Consider the following 21830-nt stretch of genomic DNA (forward strand, 5'->3'; position numbering starts at 1 on the left):
AGGGAGACGAGGCAGAGAGCAGAAGCACACCCGTGAAACCACTGGGCTCCAGTGGAAGCTCCATACCAGCGCCATACCAGACTCCACAAAAGCACAAGGTAGTTTGGTTTCCAAGCTACACTTTAAGAGCATACTACGCTCTCACCCGTTTCTGGAGAAAAATGCTAATGGAGAAAGAGGTGGTGCAATCACATCCTTGTTTCTTTCCATCCCCTTCAAATGAGCTTACGCCAGTAACTTCACCATCCTCACTCTTTATCTTGATCTATACTCAGTGAAAACCACTGAGAGGTAAAACATGTTGCAACAGCATAGAACATAATTGCATTATAGATATTGCTGTCAAAATCCAACCCCCACTCAGACACAGGATCATAGCAGCCCTTTTCAATTCTTTGGGATCCTGATTTTCACCATCATTTTTTGTAGGTATTGGAATCTGCAAGTATTTGTAAGCTTTTCTGTATACCTGCAATTTCCAAGCGCAAAACTGAATCTCAGGGAAAGACAGGAAAAGAAGATGCTTGGTTTTTTCACTGTTATGCTTTAGAACCCAGTAGGTTTTACTTTTTTTTTCCTCCTGTCTTGCAACCCCCTGTCCACAACTCTGAGCACTAGTTTTTCCAGAATTCTTGCTACAACTTATACAACAGCTCTGAAACACACCTCATGACCTGCCGTGGTAGAGCTATGAATTTATACTATTTTATCAAAGTGGTCTGAATTATAATTAAAAAACCTCAGTTCTAAATCTGACAAAATATTTTAAGTGGCAAATTAACAGCAGAAGATTTTTCTGTAAAATTTCACACAATTGAAAAACTTAATCATGTTAAACAGTTGAAAGACTGTGAAGTAAACTGCTTCAGAAGTTAGGAAATACCTAATTGCATCCAAATCGGGCAGAATTCATATTAAGAAAGTGCATATAGTAGCAAATACGTACTTCCCTAAGTTGGGGATTCTTCCTGCTGCACTTTCTGTGCTATTTTGTTGATAAGATGAACAAGTCTGTGTATGTGTTACACATTCTATGTTCATGAGAAGCTCTTTAGCCTTACCCGAGCTGAGGCTTCAAGGGAATAGGGATAGGAATTGGGTTTGGTGTATCTGGAGGAAACGAAACTGGAAAAGGCTAAGGAGCATTAGTGGGTTATAATGGCATTCCAGACCAGTCAAAGGTGAAAGGGATTAAATCTTCCTTCTTAATTTTTGAGTACATGCAGTGTGCTCTGACATAGCCTGCCTGTCTGTCGCTGATCATTTTTACCAAAGACTGATCAGGGATCAGAGGATGAGGTACTGCTGGAGCTGCTTGTGACTGTGACAGCTTTCCTAAAAAAATGAGTTTCTGCAACATCTTGGGATTTTTATGTTGTCAACATCTTACCTCAGGTACATCAAGAGCAGGTATGTCTACATCTTAGGCTGCTGTGTAATTTGGAGGTACACAAACAGTTTATATACTGGAATTAGACTAGACTCAGCAGTGCAGCACGTGACCCAAGTTAGTTTACTCTGTTTCTCAGAGCAACAGGTCCCAGCAGAATAAATCAAACAGTATAGAGCTCCACTGTGTAAGTACCTAAACTAGCTTGGGATCTTTACACTGTCTGCAAACCCAACTCAGGATGCATCCAAGGAAGCCGTTCACTTTGGGATCCAGCCTTGAGCCCCCAACTTCCCCAGGTGGGACACAGTTTGGGGCACTGTTGCACCTGAGTGTTGCTGTGATGCACACCACCCCTCCCGCAGAGCAACATTTGATATAGCAAGTATGTCAGATGCTATTTTAGCCAGAAGCAGAAACATGTGACTCCAAAATGAAAAGCATGAGTCTTTATAGCCTGGGATGAAGAAATCAAGCTGAAAACAGTCCGATTCCCACTTCATGTATACTGGGACAAAAAATACCACTAAAAAAAAGGAGTAGATTTTACTTGCATGTAAAACGCCTCAACTGTCACCTAGAAAAACCCACTGCAAAGTAAATTTCGCTTTCTCTGCTTAAGCTACAACAGGCAACCAACAACAGGAAGGTTTGAAGGCTCCAGACACTTCGGATGTTGGGTGTCAGCGTAACCGCTAGCCCTCCTCCACACCAGCACCCAGGAAGGGGCTCGATACCGAGTGAAGCGCAGGTCACGCAGCCGGGTTCCGTTCCCGCTCGGCAGCCCCGGCCCCGGGACAAGACGGCAAGCCGCGGCAGTGACAGACACGCTGACCCAGGCGGGAGGTTACCCGGGCTCCAGCCGGCCGCGGGGCCCGGCAGGCAGCACGACGAGGGCGCCGCTGGCTGCCGCTCGCCTCGCCCCGGGGCGGGCTGCCTCTGTCGGCCCAGGCTTTCCCGGGCGGGGCGGGTGGAGGGCGGTGGCCGGCGCCGCGCCCCTCCGGCCTGGGCAGGGCGGCGGGCGCCCTCTCCGGGCGGGGCAGGGCCGGGGCGCGGCGGGCCGGGGCGGGCAGAGCGCCCTCGCCGGCCGGGGCGGGAGGCCGCGGCGCCCCCGGAGGTGCGGTCCCGCGGCTGCCCTTGCCCCGGCGCCGCCTCCTCCGCCCCAGCCCGGTCCCGCCGGCCCCTCCGCTCCCTCCCCGGCCGGCTCCGGCTGGGGCTCGGCGGCTGCCATTGGCTTAGCGGCCCCATCCGGGCACTCGGCGCAGCGCTGTTCCTCAGCCCGATCGTCCCAATATGGCGGAGGTGAGCGGGGAAAGCGGGCTGGGGCGCCGGGGTTCGGCCGGCTCCCCGCGGGACCCCGCCGCTGGCAGGCCCCCCGCGCCCGCCTCGACATCCCCGTAAGGCGCCTCCGGGGCGGCCCGGCGGCGCAGGGGGGCCGGCGGGGCGGGGGGGCGGCCGGCGGAGCCGCCGGCGCCGGGGCAGCGGGAGCCTGCGCGACTAGGCCGCACGGCGGTGCGCCGCGCAGCGCGGGTGCCGGGTTCGCAGCCCGCGGGCGGCCGACAGGCCGCGGCCGGGCGCGGAGGGGGGCGCGGCCGCCGCGCCGGGCCCCGGGGAGCGCGGGACGGGCCGGCGGCGGCGCCGCCGCAGCACGGGCGATGGAGAAACGCCCGGCGGGAGGGAGGAGGAGCGAGCCCGGGCTGGGAGCGGGGAAGAGGCGGCGGCCGGTCTGGCTGCCTCCGCCGCTGCCTGCCCCTGTCATGTCCCGCCCGGCCGGGGCCGGAGGGAGTGGGAGCGCCGGACGGGCCGGACGCGGCTCCTGAGGGGCTTCTGTCAGCGAAGGAGCAGGGAGGGAGAGCGGCAGGCGGGGAGCGAGCGGGGGAAGGAGGGATGGGAGAGGGTGAACGGGATGGAGGGGCCAACAGGGCGGGACGCAGGGGCCGAGGCCGGCGGGGAGCGTTGGAACGGGGGGGCGGCGGGGGAAGGGGCAGCTCCGGGGCCGGCAGGCGGGAGCATGAAGTGAAGACCCCTGCCTGCTGCCGGGCCGGAGGGAACCCGCTCTCACCTCGCTCTCTCTTCGCCCCGCAGGCTTCCTTTGGGAGTTCGAGCCCAGGTTCGTCCTCGCCCACCTCTTGCTCCAGCACCCAGCCTGCCGCCCGCACGTCGCTCTCTCCTTCCTGCTCATTCCCAAATTTATCCCTTTACAGCTTTCCTAATGCTTCATGGGCACGCAATTAACTGCCTGCCTTAAGAGAAGGAGATGTGTGCTGTGGAGTCCTTCCCTTAAGTCCGGTTGCAGTTAGTAATTGGCTGCTTGAAACCCAAAATGAAAAGAAAGTTTTGTAGCACTTTTAAGTCAGCATCTCACTAAAGCCATATAGCCTGGAGAGAGACTGCTGCTCCTGTTGCTGATAACTACAGGCTTGTGTAATTTTTTGACCTCTTGGTAATAACAGAAAATGTTTAAAATCATAATGATAAGTAAATTTTTAAGGCTTTATCTGCTGTTAAAGTTCTGTGGAATACCTTACGCAAGCAAACATAGTTAACATCAGCAGGGCTACTCTAAAAGAAGTATTTGGCGAATGTATTTGCTTCTGTGTAACTGCCTTCTGAATTGGCTGTTTGTCATCTTTTTTAACTACTCATGAAATTTATTGAGCTTTTATTTTTGAATATGGTTTTAAACATTTTAAATGGGATATTGAGCATTCAGAGCTACTAAAGAAGTGTGACTTTTTTATCTAAAGTCTGTGAGTGGAATAGAACTTCGACTTGAGTTATTCAAACATAAGATGAGTTAGAACAGCGATTAGAAGCAATAATCTTGAGCACACATATATAAAAAAATATGTATTAGATTAAGGCAGTTGACTTCCTTAAAACTGGATCAGGATGTGATGGCCAACAGCAGGAAAATTCAACACATAATGTCATTATTGTAATTGGAGTAGTGTTATGAGCTATACTGGAAGTTCTATGAGACGATAATATGAATAGCATGTGAATAAAAAGCATTTTTGCCATGAACGTTTCTCTACAGTATGATCTTACAAACTTTCACAGTGTTGTCTTAAGCCAGCTAAACAGACAAAGTTTACTTTAACTACCTGCATAGAAGGAATGGAGGATTGAAAATTTGTAGCTATTTCCTTCAAAACTTCTGAAGAAGTTCTTACATGGATATAATTCTTAATAAACCTTTTCTTTGCTGCTTGTAAGCCAAGGATTCCAACAGAGCACTAGTATGTAAGAACTAGAAGAGGAAACCAGAAGTGAAAGAGAAATATCCTAATCTGTTTTTTTTTTTTGTCCATCCTGAAAACCGTAAGAAAGTGAACATTGTAAAGAACAAAACAATCCAGTGTTCATTGTAGAACACTGACTTTGCAGTGCAGAATATTTGCATCTTTCAAACTGGTTGAATCTAATGATAACCTTTCTAACAGTTGACAAAAGGCACTTAAAATAATAACAGTACTTTTTTGATGACTTATGAGTATCCTCTTGAGTAATGAAAAAGTGTCTGTTGGACTACAGAGCTGTTACAATGGCTTGTTAATTAATGTGATCTATTAGAAGCATTTTGTTATGTCCAGTATATTTTCCTCAATATTTCTTGTAACTCTGCTATGTTTATTCTTCCTCTCTAGATCAAGTGCTAAGAATTAAATTAGTTTTAATAAAAGATCCATCTGTGAGGCTAAACTAATCTGAAGGGAGTATCACTGTTTATTTTGCTGTTAGTAGAAAGCTGCTTCGTAACCTAAGTTAGCTGTTTACCTGTGAAAAACTATGTTCGTACCATATAAATCACATAAATAGAATCAGAGTCTATAAATCACAGTCTTGCAGCATCTGAAATCTTGTGACGTGTGTGCTTTGTACCTTAATGATCATTTCAAGGATGTTTTGAACAATCTTTTATTCAGTAAAACACTAATTTGGCATTGTACTTTCTGAAACTTTGTTTTACTAGTTCAGGTACTTCTCCCAAGTACTCTATACTGCAAGAGGGAAAATGGTACCTGTTATTTACAACTACAAAAAGGGAGGGCCAGCTAAAACAGCTGAATTTGTCAAGTAGTTAGGAATTTGTTCCAGTTATTTCATGGAGAGTTCTGACCCTATATGTAAAAAAATTCATGCAACTGTATTTTTTTCTGCGATGTAATTTCATATGTTGATACAGAAAAAAAATGACTCAAATTAGGTTTTTTTGATAGTTGGCTCTTTATCGTCTGAGGATCATGACTTTGACCCATCTGCTGAAATGCTGGTACATGATTATGATGATGAACGAACTCTCGAAGAAGAGGAAATGATGGAAGAAAGCAAAAATTTCAGCTCTGAAATTGAAGATTTAGAAAAGGTAAGAGTGACTTGCTGTCTTGTAAATGTCCATACGTGTTGTAACTTTTCCAGTGAAAAGAACACTCAACCTGTTCTTCAGTTTGTATTGTAATATGCAGTTTCCTGCAACATGCCTTTGCAGCTTGTTTAAAAAAAGAAAAGAAAATCAGGTTTGGTTAGGATATAGCAGTGCATCCTGACAAATGGCTGAACTTAGCTTCTCAAGGATATTAGTGTTATGTTAAGTTCCTTTTTCATTTAGTAGTCCTTTCACTTTGGTAGAGAAATCACTGAAGCAGGTTTTAGAGTCCTACCATCTAATATCGCTTACCACTTCTAAGTTTTGTAAGTTAGATATAAGTTCAAACTGTACAGTTTACATACTATTAAGTGACAGCTAGCTGCATTTCGTTCTGTTGGTCAGGTTTTGCTTTTCCAATATGCAAACAAACAGTCCTGTTTTAGGCATGATGGGTGCCATTCATTTGCTATATAAATGGTAGTTCTATGTCTTAGTTTAATCAGTTTGGCATTCGGTGGGTGTACAAAATGACCAGCATGCTCCTTGGCGTTTCCTATTCCATTTTACACTCTTTAATTACATGTTTTTCCTATTTACACCTCTTGTTCATCTGTGGCAGTGCATCACACGTTTTAAACACCTCCTAAATGCTGAACACCCACAAATTGATGCTGCTTGCATTACTGTTCGGTGACCCACTTACACCACTCAGCGTAACTGCAGATTTTGGTCAACAGAGTTCCAGGAAAGTGTAATTTTTAGCATCAAATATGAGACTGTGGTTTTGTAGTCCATGTGAAAAAAAATTTTTTTTTTTTTTTTTTGGTCCTGCTACCTTTACAATTATATTTTTGCTGATTATGAACTTGCAATAATAATAGTGAAGGAGCTTGCCAAGTCTGGTGGTTAAAATGGAGTTGTTACTCCACAAAATTATCTTATTGCTTCTATAATAGAAGGAAGAAGAACTGAGAGCCACTCATCTTAAACACTTTATTACTGTAGGTCCCGATCCTGAAAAGACTTGGACATGAGGTTACGTTTACCCATTGTGAAAAGTCTTTGCAGGACTAAGACCTTAGCTGACTAAAGAAAACAAGTAATATAATCAGTATATGAGTTCAACAAGAAATTTTTAAAGGTAATATAACTTTTAAAGGTATAAATATTGGAAAATATTTTTAATATTTGATGACTTTAATCAGGTAACTAAAAAAGTCTCCACTGTTTATTGCTTTATTAATTGTATTAGGATGCAAGTATGATGATACTTACTAAAATGACTTGATCAAAGGCTGTTGGAAAAAAAACCTTATAAATCAAGCCTTTCTCTTGATTTTTGCCTTCTGTATCATTAGCTGTCTTTCTCCTGTTACCTTCTCAACTGTCATTATAAAATATATTGTGCAGGAGATGGAAAAGAGGGCTTAAAAGTTGCTATATCGGTTTACTTTAGTGGGTTTTTGCACGCTCGCAGCTGTAACTGTAGGACTAAAGTCTTCAAGTTTTTCTGCATTTCTTTCTTGTAGGGGAGTTGTTAGTGTTTCTAGGATATCTTCTGTCTTGAAGAAATACAGGCAAATCATGCTTTACAGTATGAATCAGATAAGGAGGAAATTTTTAATCATTACTCTTTAGTTTCATCCAGTAAACAGTTTTCTTCAATAGCTTGATGGGACTTCACTATATGCCAAGAGACATGGTTATGAATTATTTCAGTCTTGTGCCTGAAAATATTTTAAATCTTTAATGAAGATTCCTGCTTTCAATTAAGTTTTTCTTTGTTTGTTTTTTACTTTTGTTCTTCAAAATACATCTTATCCTTTAGGCCTTATCCTGTTTACAAGTATTTGGCGATATGTTGAAATGTTTGTAAATCCTCTTGTTTTAGGAAGGAAACATGCCATTGGAAGATTTACTGGCATTCTATGGCTATGAACCCACGATTCCAGTTATGGCAGGTTCCAGTGCGGATAGCTCTCCAAGTGAACTTGCTGATGAACTTCCAGATATGACTCTAGATAAAGTAAGTCAGAACCGTTTTTCCCTGTATTATGGTTTAAGAGCAGAAATCCAGGTGACCTTGAATTGTACTTCACTATCTCTTGATATTATAAAATATGTATCTTTGTTAATTTCAATATACAATATTACTCTGAATTCATTCTTTTTCAAGGATATTGAGGATCTGATTCTAATTATCGCACTCACAAATGCATAGCAACTTTCGTGGCACTATATAACTACAAATGAGAAATGAGTAAGTTAACAGTTGTTCTAAAACACATCCAAAGAACTTTAAATAGGTGGTGGGTTTTTTTCATGAAAGTGGGATTTTTTTGATAATGTATGCAATGTCCAGAAATAACAATTCTGGCTTCTAACACACATGTCAAGTATCAAAACATTTGTGGGTAACTTGCACTCCTGAATGTTTTGGAATGTTGCTTTCAAATGCATATCATTTGGAAAGGTCTCAACTTTGGGGAGTCAGAGAGATTGTTTTACGCACAGTGTTGGATTGCTGATGTAAAAACCTGAAACTTCATGTTTTGTCATTTGCAAGCTAACTTTGAATTCTGAGATTTTAATCTGATTTTTGGCTATAAAGCATATGCAGCTAGTAGTTTGGTTAAAAGTATGTAGGTAGTAAGTATATGTCTTTTTTTTTTTTTTTACTTTCTGTGAGTATGATGTAATGGTAAACTCCACAGAAAGTAGGGTATAATGATGGCTCTGCACATCTGATTCTCATTAGGATTCACGATTGTGTTGAGGCTACAAAAATGTAGTCTGCTTGTTGTCTAATACAGTTCTTTCCCCTCCTAACCTCTATGCAGAGGGGTTCAAACTAGTGTCTGCTAGTGGAGGAAGTGTGCTTTTTCTTTCCTAATATCTTCTTTTTTAACCTACAGAAACGTCAATTTTTTTTCTGTTTTGGGAAGATAACAGGTTGTCTGTTATCTGTAACTGTTCTCAGCAAAAGTCTACAAAAGTGCCTGGCTGTTTTATTTTTTTTTCCCAGAGTTTAGGGGGTAGCAGCCTTTTAAAGCTTCGGTATATCTGTGATGCAAAGAATGACACAATTCTAAAGATTTGTGGCAGTTTCATTGGAAGCAGTTGGAGGAACATCTGAGATTGATGCTTGCAGAAGTTACTTCTTGTGCATTTATTTTAATAAAAGACAAAGGGGAAATGAACCTCTATGCGCAACTCTGAAATGAGTGGTTATATTTGTTCTTAGATTTAGGAGGAGCGAACTAGCTTTTTAATTAAGGGAGTATGGTCTGCTAAATTTACTTATGGTAAAATAATTCATTTTAATTAATGAGACTTACAATTTGATGAATCTAAATGCTCTCAAGTCTATACTTAATAGTCAGTCTGAGGTTTTATTTTTTTATTTTAATGATACAGGAGGAAATCGCTAAAGACCTCTTGTCGGGTGATGATGAAGAAACACAGTCCTCTGCTGATGACTTGACACCATCAGTTACTTCACATGAGGCTACTGACTTCTTTCCTCGGCCATTAAGATGTAGGAAACCTAATTTTATAATAGTACTCAAAAACTCTTAGCATTATATATAGCTTCCTAGCTTAAAATATAAAAATTGCAGAGTAGTGCTGACTGTATCGGGAATTGAGAAACAGTGCTTTGCAGGATGTTGTACATGAATGTTGTCTTTGATTGGTATTACTCATTACCTAGAAGACTTGTATTTGCTACTCTGCTCAAAGCGCAAGTAAAACTAATTTCTCTACAAATACAATAACTTCATAATTAATAGTTAATGTGGCATTGAGGAACACCCTTCATGATTTTCAATATGACAGTGAATTACATGAATATGTAACCCATTCTTTTAAATAAGTGTTTCTCTGCTAAAATTTTTGCTGCTGCTTTTAAGCCAGCGACTCCTTTGTGCAGCCTGTGGATGTGAACTGGGACGTGGTTTCTTTGTCATTATTTCCCTTCACACATTCAACACTTTTCCATAGGACTTCACGGGATGAACCAAAGTGATTTTTTGTGGGATGGGGCCTTTAAACCCACGACCACAAAATTTTACTACCCATGGAGCTATTATGGGAAAGATCTGAGAACCAGTGGTTCAGTTACCTAACCTGGACAAGATACCCCTCATTGCCTGTTGCAGCTCATTTGTTCACTGGTATACTAGAGTTAGAGCGATGAGGAGGGTTTTTATCACAGTTCTGATTTGTCAAGTATCTTAAGCTATTCCTGGGGAATTTCATTCCTCTAGAGAAGGGGGATGATAAAGGGGATGTGCTGTCTCAGTCATCAGTAATCGTAGCCCTTTGCGTGCTGCTGATTGTGTAATAAATACAAGGCATTTGTATTGAAAGAGACATACAAAAATGTTAAAAATTATAACGCCCTTTTTTCAGTTAAGCAAACCCCAGACTTGCTGGCACTTAAACATTGCTTGTGAACTGTTAATGAATACAACACTGAAAAGTGTGGCAACTTTATAGAAAAAATGATTAGCCCCTTGTCTTACTGAGGATTAAGAAACAGTCATCTTTGTTTTCAGCTATCACGGTTTTCTATGAGAATGTTACTTTCTCTATTAAAACTTTTTGCCGGACATTTTAAAATGGAATATCCACCATTTCAGGGAGGAAAATGTCAGTTCTCTGTGCTGTTGGCAGTTTCACCTTTTTTTCTGATCTCTGTCCATTTCTCAGATATTGAGATAACATTAAGAAAAGGTAAACATGTCTAATACATAATATGGGCTATTTTATTAAATTTGCCTTAATTGAAAAAAATAATTGCCTGTAATTATCCAATCATATTGTTATTTCATGCATTCAGGTTAGCTTCTTGCTTGCTACTTCTAACAACAAAAAGAGATAAACTGGTGATTGTAGTAATGACTACAGAAGAGCCTCAGTCCATACAGTCTTGGATGTTGTCTCTGATATTGACAATTCTGTTTAGTTGTGATGAAGCTAAAATTGCAACCCTATTCATGAGCATGTTGTTTCTGAAGTTTGAGAATACAAAATAGCTTTAATCATATCAGAACTGTAGATTCCATTCTGCCGGGGATTATACAGCTATAAAAATAGAATTACTTCAGAACCCAGTACCACAGCGTTCCAGATTCTAAAATATGAGTTCTTCTATGCAGTGCTGTATTTGAATTGCTTGGAATGCTCTGCTGTATTTTCTCCTAAGGAAAATTTAAAAAAAAAAAAGATTAAAGAGGAATAAGCAGTCTTTGCTGTATTTTGCTTATTCCGTTTTGTTTCTCTCTCCTGTATCTTCACTCTATGCCTAGGCAGCCTTGTTTAAAGGAATGTTTTGAATGCCCATTAAAACTTCTGATGAAAGGTTTTAGTAGGTAATAAAGGCATGCCTTCAACTGTACTTTCTTTGTCATTAACCTGAGGCTAAGTCATAGACCTGGAAGTTTTCTGTTTGTCTCATACCTTTTCTGTAACGTGTAAGCCTTTATTGGAGAAAATTGATGAAGAAAAATTATCTCATTTCCTTTTGACTGTTAGAAATGTAGTAGATTGTCTCAGATGCAGTGATGATAAATGTTTCAGTTCTCCAGTATACAAGTACTGGTGCCTTCTGACTTCACGCTAGTTTGATAGAAATGTAGATTAACAGACTTCTGATAGAAATGTGTATCAACAGACTCATCATAAGTGTCTTCCAGAATAAAAGCAGGTGCTCCTTTCAAAAGTAAAGGGTATCTTGTGGTTCTGTGTTTGAACTGAAAATTCTTTCTAGCTAAAAACAAACTTCTTTGTGTCTAAAGCAAACACTACATGTGATGGAGATAAGGAATCAGATGGCGAAGATGTAGAGGCAGACAATGGTAATTCATCTGAAGATTTGAGAAAGGTAATAATTATATCTTTAAAAAAAGTCTAAAAAACTTCACTGTTAAGGAAAATACATTAAGATTTTTAGTACATATCTAAAATAGTACCTGAATTGTGGATTTCTCTGCCAAAGGTTTATGGCATTTTTAATGCTTCCGTACACAAAATATTAAGTTAATACCTTTCTCTTTTCATTTTTATTACATCTTCAGGAAATAATGGTTGGTTCACAGTACCAGGCAGAAATTCCACCTTACCTTGGCAGATACAATGATGATGAAAAGGGTAAGTTCTTCTGACTGTTTTACTTCTTATTTTATATTTATACATAGCACTTGATGGGAGAATGTTATTTAAGTTTATAAGGTAAATTCAGTGGCTTAGTTGAAGTCTCAGAGACCCTGAAAAAAGCACTAGAAAACTGAAGTAACACAACCACATAACTGTATTTCAGAAATGTGAATCTTCAACTTTGAGAGGACATTCTCAAGAAAACGTCAGAGGGTGGATTACCATGTTAATTCTGAAGTATCTAGTAATATTAGGAGACAACAAACTGTGGGTCAAGAAGAAAATATTTTCATCAGAGTATCATAACTGGGCTATGAGCATGTGACTTAGTTTACATTGAAGATCTTCAAAACAGTGTTTTTCTTTGCTTGGTTTTTGGGAGGCACAACAGTGTGGGTTACAAAATGGATATGGAAAACAAAGCAATAAACTATTTAAAATTTCCATAGCATAAGTAGAAGGTCCTGAAACACTGTCTTTTAAAAAATATGTTTGAAGTATGATGTTATTCCAGTGTAAATTTAGGTTAAAAATTGCAATTGTGCTAGAGTAGAAAAAATAACTTGTTTAATAGAGTTTTATTTGGTATCTTTAGAAACCTTCACTATGAGAAAAGTATAGCACATATAGCTGTGGAATTCAAAAAGCAAATAATGAAAGAAATTTGCTCGTGGGTGGAGCAGCTGTGAAATTAAGGAATAGTTTGGCAATACGTTAATAAATGAAGGGCATTCTGTTTTTTCCTATAGGTTTTCAGTGTTCTGTAAGTTGCCTGTGTTCGAACTGTAATTAATTTCATGGGAATATTATTCTAGTGAAGTATATCAAGTCTTTTCACTATTACCAACTGCTTTTTTGAAGAATGATCCTTTGCAATAGAGAAGAAGAATGTTTGGTATGGATGGAGTTGGAAGCATTAGCAAGTGAACATCTCTTGGGTTAAGAGACCTAGGGAAGTCTCCTATTTTCTAAGATTCAAGCATGATGCTTATGGGTTGTAAGAAATGGAGGAGTAAGAACTGGATTTATCTCGATAGTCCTTTTACTATTTACACATCTTGACTTCTCCTCAGCCAAGAGTTAGAGAAGGGCCAATAACCAGATGATGACCAAGAAGGGGTTAATCTGACAACGTTCTCTGGAATAAGCTGGTGCTAGAGAGAACCAGTGTGTCTTGTCTGCTGGCATGGCTAAGAGCAAAGAGGTAGCTCCCAGATCAGAAAGCCCGAGGAGCTCCTTTTGAGATTATCAGTTATGGACTCCAGCAAGAAGTGCTGACTTGTCTTGGTTGATAAAGGAGGTTGAAGGTGAGCGTCAGCAGTGCTCGGAGAGGTTGGACTTGGCTGTAGGGGTGGAGGATTCTGTGAAAGCCTCTTCTGTACTCCCTAAAGAGCTTGAGATGGCAAACGGGCTTTTATTTCTGCTATGTAGTCCCAGCTACCAGAATTGTGCTAGAAGACAGTTCTGCTCTTCTATGAACCTTAGACTTGTAACATTTCATTTGAAAGCTTTCCATGTTCTTCAGCTGTAACAGAACTTTCAGAGGAGGTGTAATTTTCTTCTTCACCTTAGCTTAATACTGTTTTCCTGCAGTTTTTTGAGAGATTTGAGAATCTTCATCTCTTCTACTGTAACAGCTTGTGTGTGTTTGAATTGAATAACTCTCTAATTTTGTATCGCCAAGAGAGTACGTGAAACATGTGCAACGTTAACCACATCTATTGATCAGAGTAAAGGATTTATAGTTTAATCTAGAATTGAAACGTGCACAGACTGACAAAGGTTCAGGCCAACTCTTGCCTATTTCTAATATACTGTCTTTCAAATAAGCTACTTAAAAGGTGCATACATGATTTCAGTATACTATGAAGGAAGATTATACATCCTGATTGCTTGTAAAGTATGCAACGTACAAGTTCTTAACAGCATTGAGTTGTTAATGAATGGAAAAACAAATTACCACATTGAGACCTAGATTTCTATCCTGTTAAGTAATTTTTGGCAAATTTTAGTTGAAAATGACCAATTAGCCACCTCCTCTTTTTTTTTTTTTTGACATGTAATATTTGAAATATTAAACTAATAGCCTGCACTCTTTTACTGTAAACTATAGTTTATTTTTTGAAAACAACTGAATAAAACTGTGAATGGTTTTGCTGGTTTGTTTATATGAAGATGATTACATATGCATAATTTGACTTGAATCATCTAGCTGTCAACAAGCTGCTTCTCTGTAAAGATTCTTCATCTCAAGAGTTCAGTCCCTTATCTCATCCTCATGGAACCTGAATCTCTTTGCCATGCCACACTGCAGAGTCTGTCTCTTAACTGAAGCTTTTGGGGAAAAATTGAGCTGCAATTTAAAAGTGGCATGATGGTGCTTGATTTGATTATTTCTGTGTTCCTGTTCTTTGTCTTTGTGAAAGAGCTTTTAATATTATAGCCTTAAAAATGTTGCACCTGGCATTAATGGATTTCTGTTTTAATAGCCTATGAAAATGAAGACCATTTACTTTGGAAACCTGATGTAATCTCAGAAAGTAAAGTTAAAGAATACCTTTTTGAAACCTCCTTAAGAACAGGAAATGAAAAAATGATTGGCAGAATTCCTGAAGGACTACATACGCGGGACAATGAACAAGTATGTTTTATATCCTGTTCCATTTGTGACATATTGTTTTGCAATTAACATGTGTTCTCTTTCTGCGCCTTGTATTATGAAGGCAGCAATACTCAATTTCTTTATTTTTTTAATTAGATGTTATTGGGGTCAGGATCTTATTTCCAATTTTAAGCACATGCTTAAAATTACGAGTATTTGAATGTTGGTAATGTTGTGATCTGTGATGTTTCTGATTGACGTGCTGTTGACAAATCCAGCTTTTTTAAATAATTCCATATAATATTTTACATTTTCTTAATTAAACCTTGCCTCAACTTTTGGATGGCTTACCTTGCCTCAACTTTTGGATGGCTTTGCTTTTGGTTGTTACTTTAAAATTTTCATCATGTATAAAGATAAATCCTCTTTTTTTACATTAGATATGCTCACTGAAAGGCTAGTTTTAGAAGTCTAGATTGGATATTTGCAAACTTCAACTCTTTCTAAAGACTTTTTCTGTTTTATAGGCGCTGTATGAACTTCTCAGGAGTAGCCATAATGTTAAAGAAGCAGTTGAGAGATACTGCTCAAATGGAAAGGCATCTCAGGGTAAGAGATTTCAGAAATGTGTGTTTGAAAAAAAAAAAAAGAATAAAAAAAGGTTGTGTAGAAAAACCTTGAGTAAGAATCAGATTGATGAGCACATCCTTTTCCATGATGTCTTTAGCACAGATTAGGTATAATCTGACTGTTGGCCAGTTGGAAATTCCTGCTAGAGAAATTTGCAACTTGTATAAAGGTTGCAGGGTCAGCTTTTCACCTTCCCTTCTTTCTTCCATTGCTGTTGTAAGAATGGTACAGACTGACAACAGGGGTGGGGAGAGTGGTGAGTTTGCTCCCATGAGGCAGTTCTGAGGCAGTTCTCACCCACAGTACAGTATCTTTTTGAGATCATGATATAATCTGATGACATCTATACAAGAATCAGGAGAACATAGCTGGCTATATACATAAGCCCCACTTTCTTTCTCACTGTGCTAACATTGTGCTATATCAACCCTAAACTGGTTCTACCATATAGTTCTATACGTCTTTGGTAGAGCGTGGAGAGCTTTGCTCAAGTTTACAGTGGAAAATGAGCTTCCATCTTGTTTATCCCTAACTTTATTATTCCCTTAAATGAAAATCAGAGTTTATCATTTAGCAAAGACAGTTCTTTGTCGTGTATTTTAACATAGGTGTAACATAAAGCAGAAATGGAGTAGGAGCCCTGGTATAAGTTGATATTCTGGCAGATAGTCGCTACTCAGAACTGTATCCAAAGGGAACTTGAGCGTTTACAAGTTAGGTGCTGTGAAAGCTAAGTATCTAAGGTAAAGCTGAAAGGGACAATAAGGGCTCGCAGAGCAGTGTTTCAGAAAGGTCATGTACAAGAGGGATTGTGTAGACCTAAACGATAAGGAAGTATCAGTTGCAGGGTTGTATCCTAAATCGCACACCTCTCTAGGATTTAGATTCCTGTTTCGGGTTTGAAAAATAAATACCACTGCCCATTTGTGGTTCAGAGCCCAAAATTCTATCCTAAGGACTAGTACTCACACTCCCCCCTCGCCTCAAGTCAGATGGGACTTACTATACCCTCATTAAAAATGGCAAAGGATGATAATCCTGTCAGTGCCTGTCTCTTAGAGTAACCATTATGCTATGATCTACTCTACCCACTGAAGTTCACTGCTATTCTCAAGATGGGAATTAAAAATCCACCACTTCCAAGATAATTTCTTAAGAGTGAGACTTTACATGGGGATCTTTTCTTCTCTTTGAAGCTTGAGAACTCTCTAGTAAGGAGTGCAAAATTAATGGGGTGAGAAAGAAAGAAAATGGCCTTGCAGTGGTATGATTATCACCTTCATCTGGGAGCAGAAAGGTCTTGGTTCCAGTGTCTGCTTCCAGAAATGTTTTGAAATGTGGTTTTTCCCCCCCGTTGGCCTTAAATGTCAGCTGAACGGAAACTTTTTGGATCACCATTATGAATGTAAGATGCCTGAAATATCCCTTCTTAATTATACATAGACCCAAAGCCATAATCAAGATGGGAAAGCAACAATACTTGAGACAAAACTGACCTATTCAAATAGTTTGAGCTACTCTTTTTTAAAAATTTTACTCTTTCATAGTGATTTTTTTTGTTGTTCGTGAAACTAAAATTCAGTTTTAGAAACTTTTTATCTTAAAAAAAAAAGAAAGAGATTTGCAGTTCCTCCTTAAGCAGTCTGAAAGGGTTATTCGTGGGATCTTTAGGAGCAGATAGTTGTTTAGTTTGTTCCGGATTCCCGATACCCTTGTTTTTCAAAAGCCTGGATCAGACTAAGTATAGGCCCAGTCAGTTGGCCCTGTATGGCTACCCGAGGCAAGCCTAGTGCTAAGGCTCTCCTCCACCGCTCATTATGCCTTTTCTGGGGGTCCACTACCTCACCAGGGCGTTTATGAGATCAAGGAAAGTGTCAGGGGTTCTGGGGCGTCTGTGTTACTTGCCGGATCCATCTGCTGTCTGTGTCAGCTCAGGATTGCCCTGCTGGTGTTGGTTCATCCCACGCCATTTCTCAACTATGATTTACAATGTCATGCATCAAGTCTGCCCAGCTCAGGATGGGTTGGAGGTGGGGTTGGCCATCGTGACCCTCCTGAGCATTATGTTGTACATTTGTCTTATTTCATCCCTTTTTGCAATGAGGTACAATTTTAAAACAGCTGGGGCTCTGCTTATTAGTGGTTTCATGGCTTTGGGGTCTACAGGGGCAGAGATAGCATAATCACCATGTGCCCCTCTGTCATTTGTAGCCTGAAGGCCGGCTGCTTTTGTAACAGCAGTAAAAAGCTCACTTAATGATCTTATTGGTATAGCAGTGGGCTCCCCGCTATCCCAAGGGTCTGTGCCTCCTGCCCAATACACTACTTGACAGATAATAGAGTATGGTTCAGTGTTAGGGGATGGTTCCTCGTTCAAGAACACTCCTGGTCCCCAAAAGCCATCCTAATCTAACATAATACAATCTCCTCCAGTTAAGAATGCATGCCAGAGATATTCAGTCTTGCTTTCGCCAGGCTTCTGCCCATATTTTTCATGCAGGTTGGCCAGTTGAAGGGGGTCCCATAGAGTGGTCTTAATGTTATTTCTCTGGTTGCCCCCTTGAGGTTCAGCACATACCTCAGTTTCAATAATAGGGGCTCCCTTAAATTCTGATTCATCTAATTCACTCTCATCGCTAAGTTCATTGGGGTCCTCCCAAATATCTTTGTCCCAATCTTCTAGGGAAATTACTAGCTTACGAATTTTTACAGGATCTGGGCGGGGTTGGGGCCCGAATTACCATAAGTTCTAGTTTATCCTCTACCTTCCTGCAGTTTGTTTTTCTCCCCCCCAGTTGTTTAAGCAATTGGTCTATTCACAGAGGTAACAGCATTTCTTGTCGCTTCCCTTGTTCAACCTCATCTTGTAATTTCTTGTTCTTCACACTTCTTATACTGATATGCAGCTCCTAAATTCCTCTTCAACATCTTGTGTATTACTATTACCTTCTCTTTACCATCTTTGAGTTTCCCTCTTACAAAGTTCAACTGTTCTTTTATCTTATTCCAATTATCCTGCTTTTCACGCACCCAATCATCTGAAAATTTCGGTGAAGGGTTAATTCCGTGCCTCTGTAAGTAGCCAGTGATTGAATCTGCCATCCTGCCGACTATGCCCAATTTTTGTCGCAGGTGAAGTTTTAAGAAAAGTCATCATTATGGGGTTAACTGAAAGGTTTTATTAATGATTAAATGATCAAATTATAATTAATCGATGATGAGTAATTAAATTGTAATTAAGCAAGAATTGAACGGTAATTAAATAGTGATTTAACAATGATTTAACAATCAGTAATTAGGCGGCAGTCAAACACTCTGCTACTTACTACACTTCTAATAATTAAGTTATAGCTTGATATATATACATGTTGCTAGCATGCAATACACTTTTAAGCGTAATGTAAAATGTCACTTATCTTGCTACAGCCATCAGGTGCTGGGTAAGCGTTGTCTTAACCCTGAAGGGTAACCTTGAGGGTAACCTCCCCCTGCTCAAGCGGAGGTCAGCTCTGTGCAGCCTGCTGCTGTACAGGAGAGCTCAGTGGGCTCGGGGAGGCCACAGATATTTATAGCGTAAAGTGACTGACTCGTAGTCAACCCCCCGTTGGCGTACATGCAGGTGTGCAGCTGTGGCGGTTTTAGTTTTGTCTAGTGCCGGCTCGGGCTGGTGCTGTTAGCTGCTGGTAAGACATGGCCGAGACTCCTGAGTTGTGAGAAGACAGGGCCTAGCACAGCTCTCACAGTTTGCACAGCAGGGCTGATTTCAGTCAGGCCCGCTCGTCGGTGATGCCTGAATTGAAGTACTGCTCACTCAGTCGGAGCGGGGGCATCTGTCACAACAGGTTGTTCCTTCGCTCTTTTTTCCAATAACCACTGTTCTTTGTATCCTATGTGAGAAGAAAAATTATCTCACTGATATCTCTGTGATGTTATCACGCCTTGTTTTTTTGATGACAAACTTATTAAGAAATAATAAATCAAATCTTTTGAATGTGCTTTGCCCTCAAGGATAAAAGATTTCAAACTCATTTTTATGAGTTTTTGTAAAGAAGAATGTTACATTTCATGTAGGATAACTGTACAGCAGAGGAAAGAACATGGATCTGAATAACTGAACTATTGTTTTTTTAGAATGCATTTGGATATTCATCCATTAGCAACAAATACTTTATTCTTTGTAAAAGGTTAGTGAGTGAAAGCAAGTTTATCATGCTACTTTTGTAATTGTCTAGAAGAGATGACAGCATGGACAGAAGAAGAATGCAGAAGCTTTGAACACGCACTTCTGATATATGGAAAAGACTTTCATCTCATACAGAAAAACAAGGTTAGTATTTTACAGTCAAATGGAAGAATTGGTAGATGATACAATGCTGGAAATCTGTAAAAGCAATACATTTGTCAGAAGCCATGCAGAAGAGTGAAACAAGGACCAACATATTAAAACCAGCTTGGTATTTTTGTGCTAATTTTTCCTCGGATGTCATTGGAAAAGCTAGGCATTGCAAGATGAATCAATGTATTATGTCTGAAATCGACTTATGTTGACATTACTTCCATTTATGCATTTATATTATAACTTAGTTTAAATGTGTGCCTCTCCTAGAAGTACAGTATTTCCATACCGTGGCTGTGGGAGGGGAAAATGCATCTTGTTTTTGTCACCAGGAAGGTACAATTTTACAGAAACAGGCTTAGCTCTTTGTGTTTTCAGAAAATGTAGTCATCCATCAGTACCCTGCTTTCTGGCCAGCAAAGGAGTTCTAATCTTGGTCTGGATTGCTGCTGATTGACTCCTCTGTGCCTGAAGAATAGGGCTTTTTTTTTTTTTCAATCAAAAAGCAACAGTTGACAATATGGATGTTTCCAAATTTTCTGCGTATCTCCTTTATGCTTTGATACCATCTTGAGGTTTTTTTCTTTAGGAGTCTGGTGGTTTTGTTGTATTTCAGGTAAACTTTATAGGGCCATGGTTGATGTTCAACAACAGTTAGCTAGTCCTGCTCAATACTTGGTTTAACCTGTCCTAAACAATATTTGTGTGGTTCAGATTTTAAATGGACCTTACCAATAAACAGTAATTCATCAGAGATGCAAAGAAATAATTTTAAAATATTTCTTCCAACATGCAAGAAAGTACATGGGTTGATGTATCTGTTACTATGGACCAGAATTTGTCTAAGAAATCCACTGGGTTTCTTAGTGGGTAAAATGCCAGAAAGTTTAGAGAAAGTTCTGGGACACAGCATAAGCTGATGTCACTTGTATATGGGAAGTATCAGCTAGACAAGATTTAGTGCATGGAGAAATTTAACGAGATGTTTCCTTATCACTGTACTGCAAAGCGTTGTTAACTGGGACTTTATATACTAGCATATGGACATCTGTTCATTTCCTCCCCTGCCTGCTATGTTTGTGTCTAAACTAGCAAGGTTTACTACTACACCCGAGGCATTTTGGATTTGCCTCTGATGTTTCTATAAGTTTGATTAAGCTCAAGTATAGTTTACTGCCAGACTGTATCTGGATAGAGTGTTATATTCTAGTTGTAAAACTTAAACTGGAACTGAGGGCTGATGATGATGTGAAATGTTTCTGCATCTAAAAATGGGTATAGTTTATAAGAATATAGGTAGAAGTAGTGACTTTTTCTCCAAGAATCTGACTTCACATAGCAACCTCCATTTTGGGGAAAGAGACAAACAGTTAACATAGATCAAAATGAGTCTTTTGAATCCTTTATACCTTCTCAACAAGATTACAATTTTATTTCGTTGTTTAGGCATTTACTGTTGTGATTATCTGTTGTCAAAGCCTCCACAGTTCTGGACTTTCCCAAAAGGAATAAGTACCCAACGTCTTTTCTGGTTCACTTTTCTTAGGTCATTGATTTGCTCAGCTTTTTTCATCTTAAGAAAGAGTCTATCTTATAGTTTAAAAAATTGTTATATATACTTATATATATATATAAAAATGCTTCAGATGTAGATACAGTTTCAATCTAGTTTTAAAAAAGCCAATAATGATACAATAGAACAAATGTAATACTTACTTAAAACGGTCGATCTCTTTGAAGTCTCCTAATTTAATTGGTTTGTTCCAGATACTAGAACAATAAAACTAACAATATTGTAGGAATATGGGAATTGGGGAGATGGCAAAATGTAAGTATTTGCATTAATCTTGTCAATTCTTCTTGCCTTCTTTTAGGTAAGAACCAGAACAGTTGCTGAGTGTGTGGCTTTCTATTACATGTGGAAAAAGTCAGAACGTTATGATTACTTTGCTCAGCAAACAAGATTTGGAAAGAAGAGATATAACCATCATCCAGGAGTTACGTAAGTAAAACGTTCTTGGAATATGTTTTCTGTTGCAAATCATAAATTTAAAAGAATTTTTTTTTTCCGTCTGTCATTGCAGTGTAGTGCTGCAGTGGCTATGGCAACTGAAATTAAATCCATCATCATTTTTAGGCCTTGTTTTCCTGTTAAATAATACATTATGAATGCAATATTCTTTTAGGGATTACATGGATCGTTTGGTAGATGAAGCAGAAGCCCTTGGTGGAGCAGTGCATTCTTCAGCCTTAACATCTAATAGTCGAACAGAAACCATTCCTGATCAACAGCTAAGCATTCTGAACTCTATCACTGCCAATGAGTTGACAGGTAAATCAA

General features: G+C 39.8%; 1 protein-coding gene across 8 annotated transcripts in view; it reads left to right on the forward strand.

Annotated features, from left to right (window-relative positions):
• The first annotated feature begins 2478 nt into the window (after positions 1–2478).
• MIER3 (MIER family member 3) overlaps positions 2479–21830 on the forward strand; it is a 35320-nt gene continuing 15968 nt past the window's right edge. For 4 of the 8 annotated variants that reach the window (XR_012671081.1, XR_012671080.1, XR_012671082.1 and 1 more), the window contains exons 1-12: positions 2568–2692; positions 3476–3500; positions 5614–5759; positions 7654–7788; positions 9180–9300; positions 11564–11649; positions 11843–11915; positions 14411–14562; positions 15051–15132; positions 19386–19480; positions 21364–21491; positions 21676–21821. Coding sequence is in view for 5 of the 8 variants with exons in the window: in XM_075138341.1 (XP_074994442.1) it covers positions 2684–2692; positions 3476–3500; positions 5614–5759; positions 7654–7788; positions 9180–9300; positions 11564–11649; positions 11843–11915; positions 14411–14562; positions 15051–15132; positions 19386–19480; positions 21364–21491; positions 21676–21821 (1198 nt within the window). In the remaining 3 variants the exon portion in view is untranslated. Of the gene's footprint in view, positions 2693–3475; positions 3501–5600; positions 5760–6767; positions 6904–7653; positions 7789–9179; positions 9301–11563; positions 11650–11842; positions 11916–14410; positions 14563–15050; positions 15133–19385; positions 19481–21363; positions 21492–21675; positions 21822–21830 lie in introns of those variants that run through there. The other 4 variants (XM_075138345.1, XM_075138343.1, XM_075138342.1 and 1 more) reach the window with 4 other exon arrangements.

The sequence above is a fragment of the Calonectris borealis genome, chromosome Z (assembly GCF_964195595.1).
Source record: "Calonectris borealis chromosome Z, bCalBor7.hap1.2, whole genome shotgun sequence".
Lineage (NCBI taxonomy): Eukaryota > Metazoa > Chordata > Aves > Procellariiformes > Procellariidae > Calonectris > Calonectris borealis.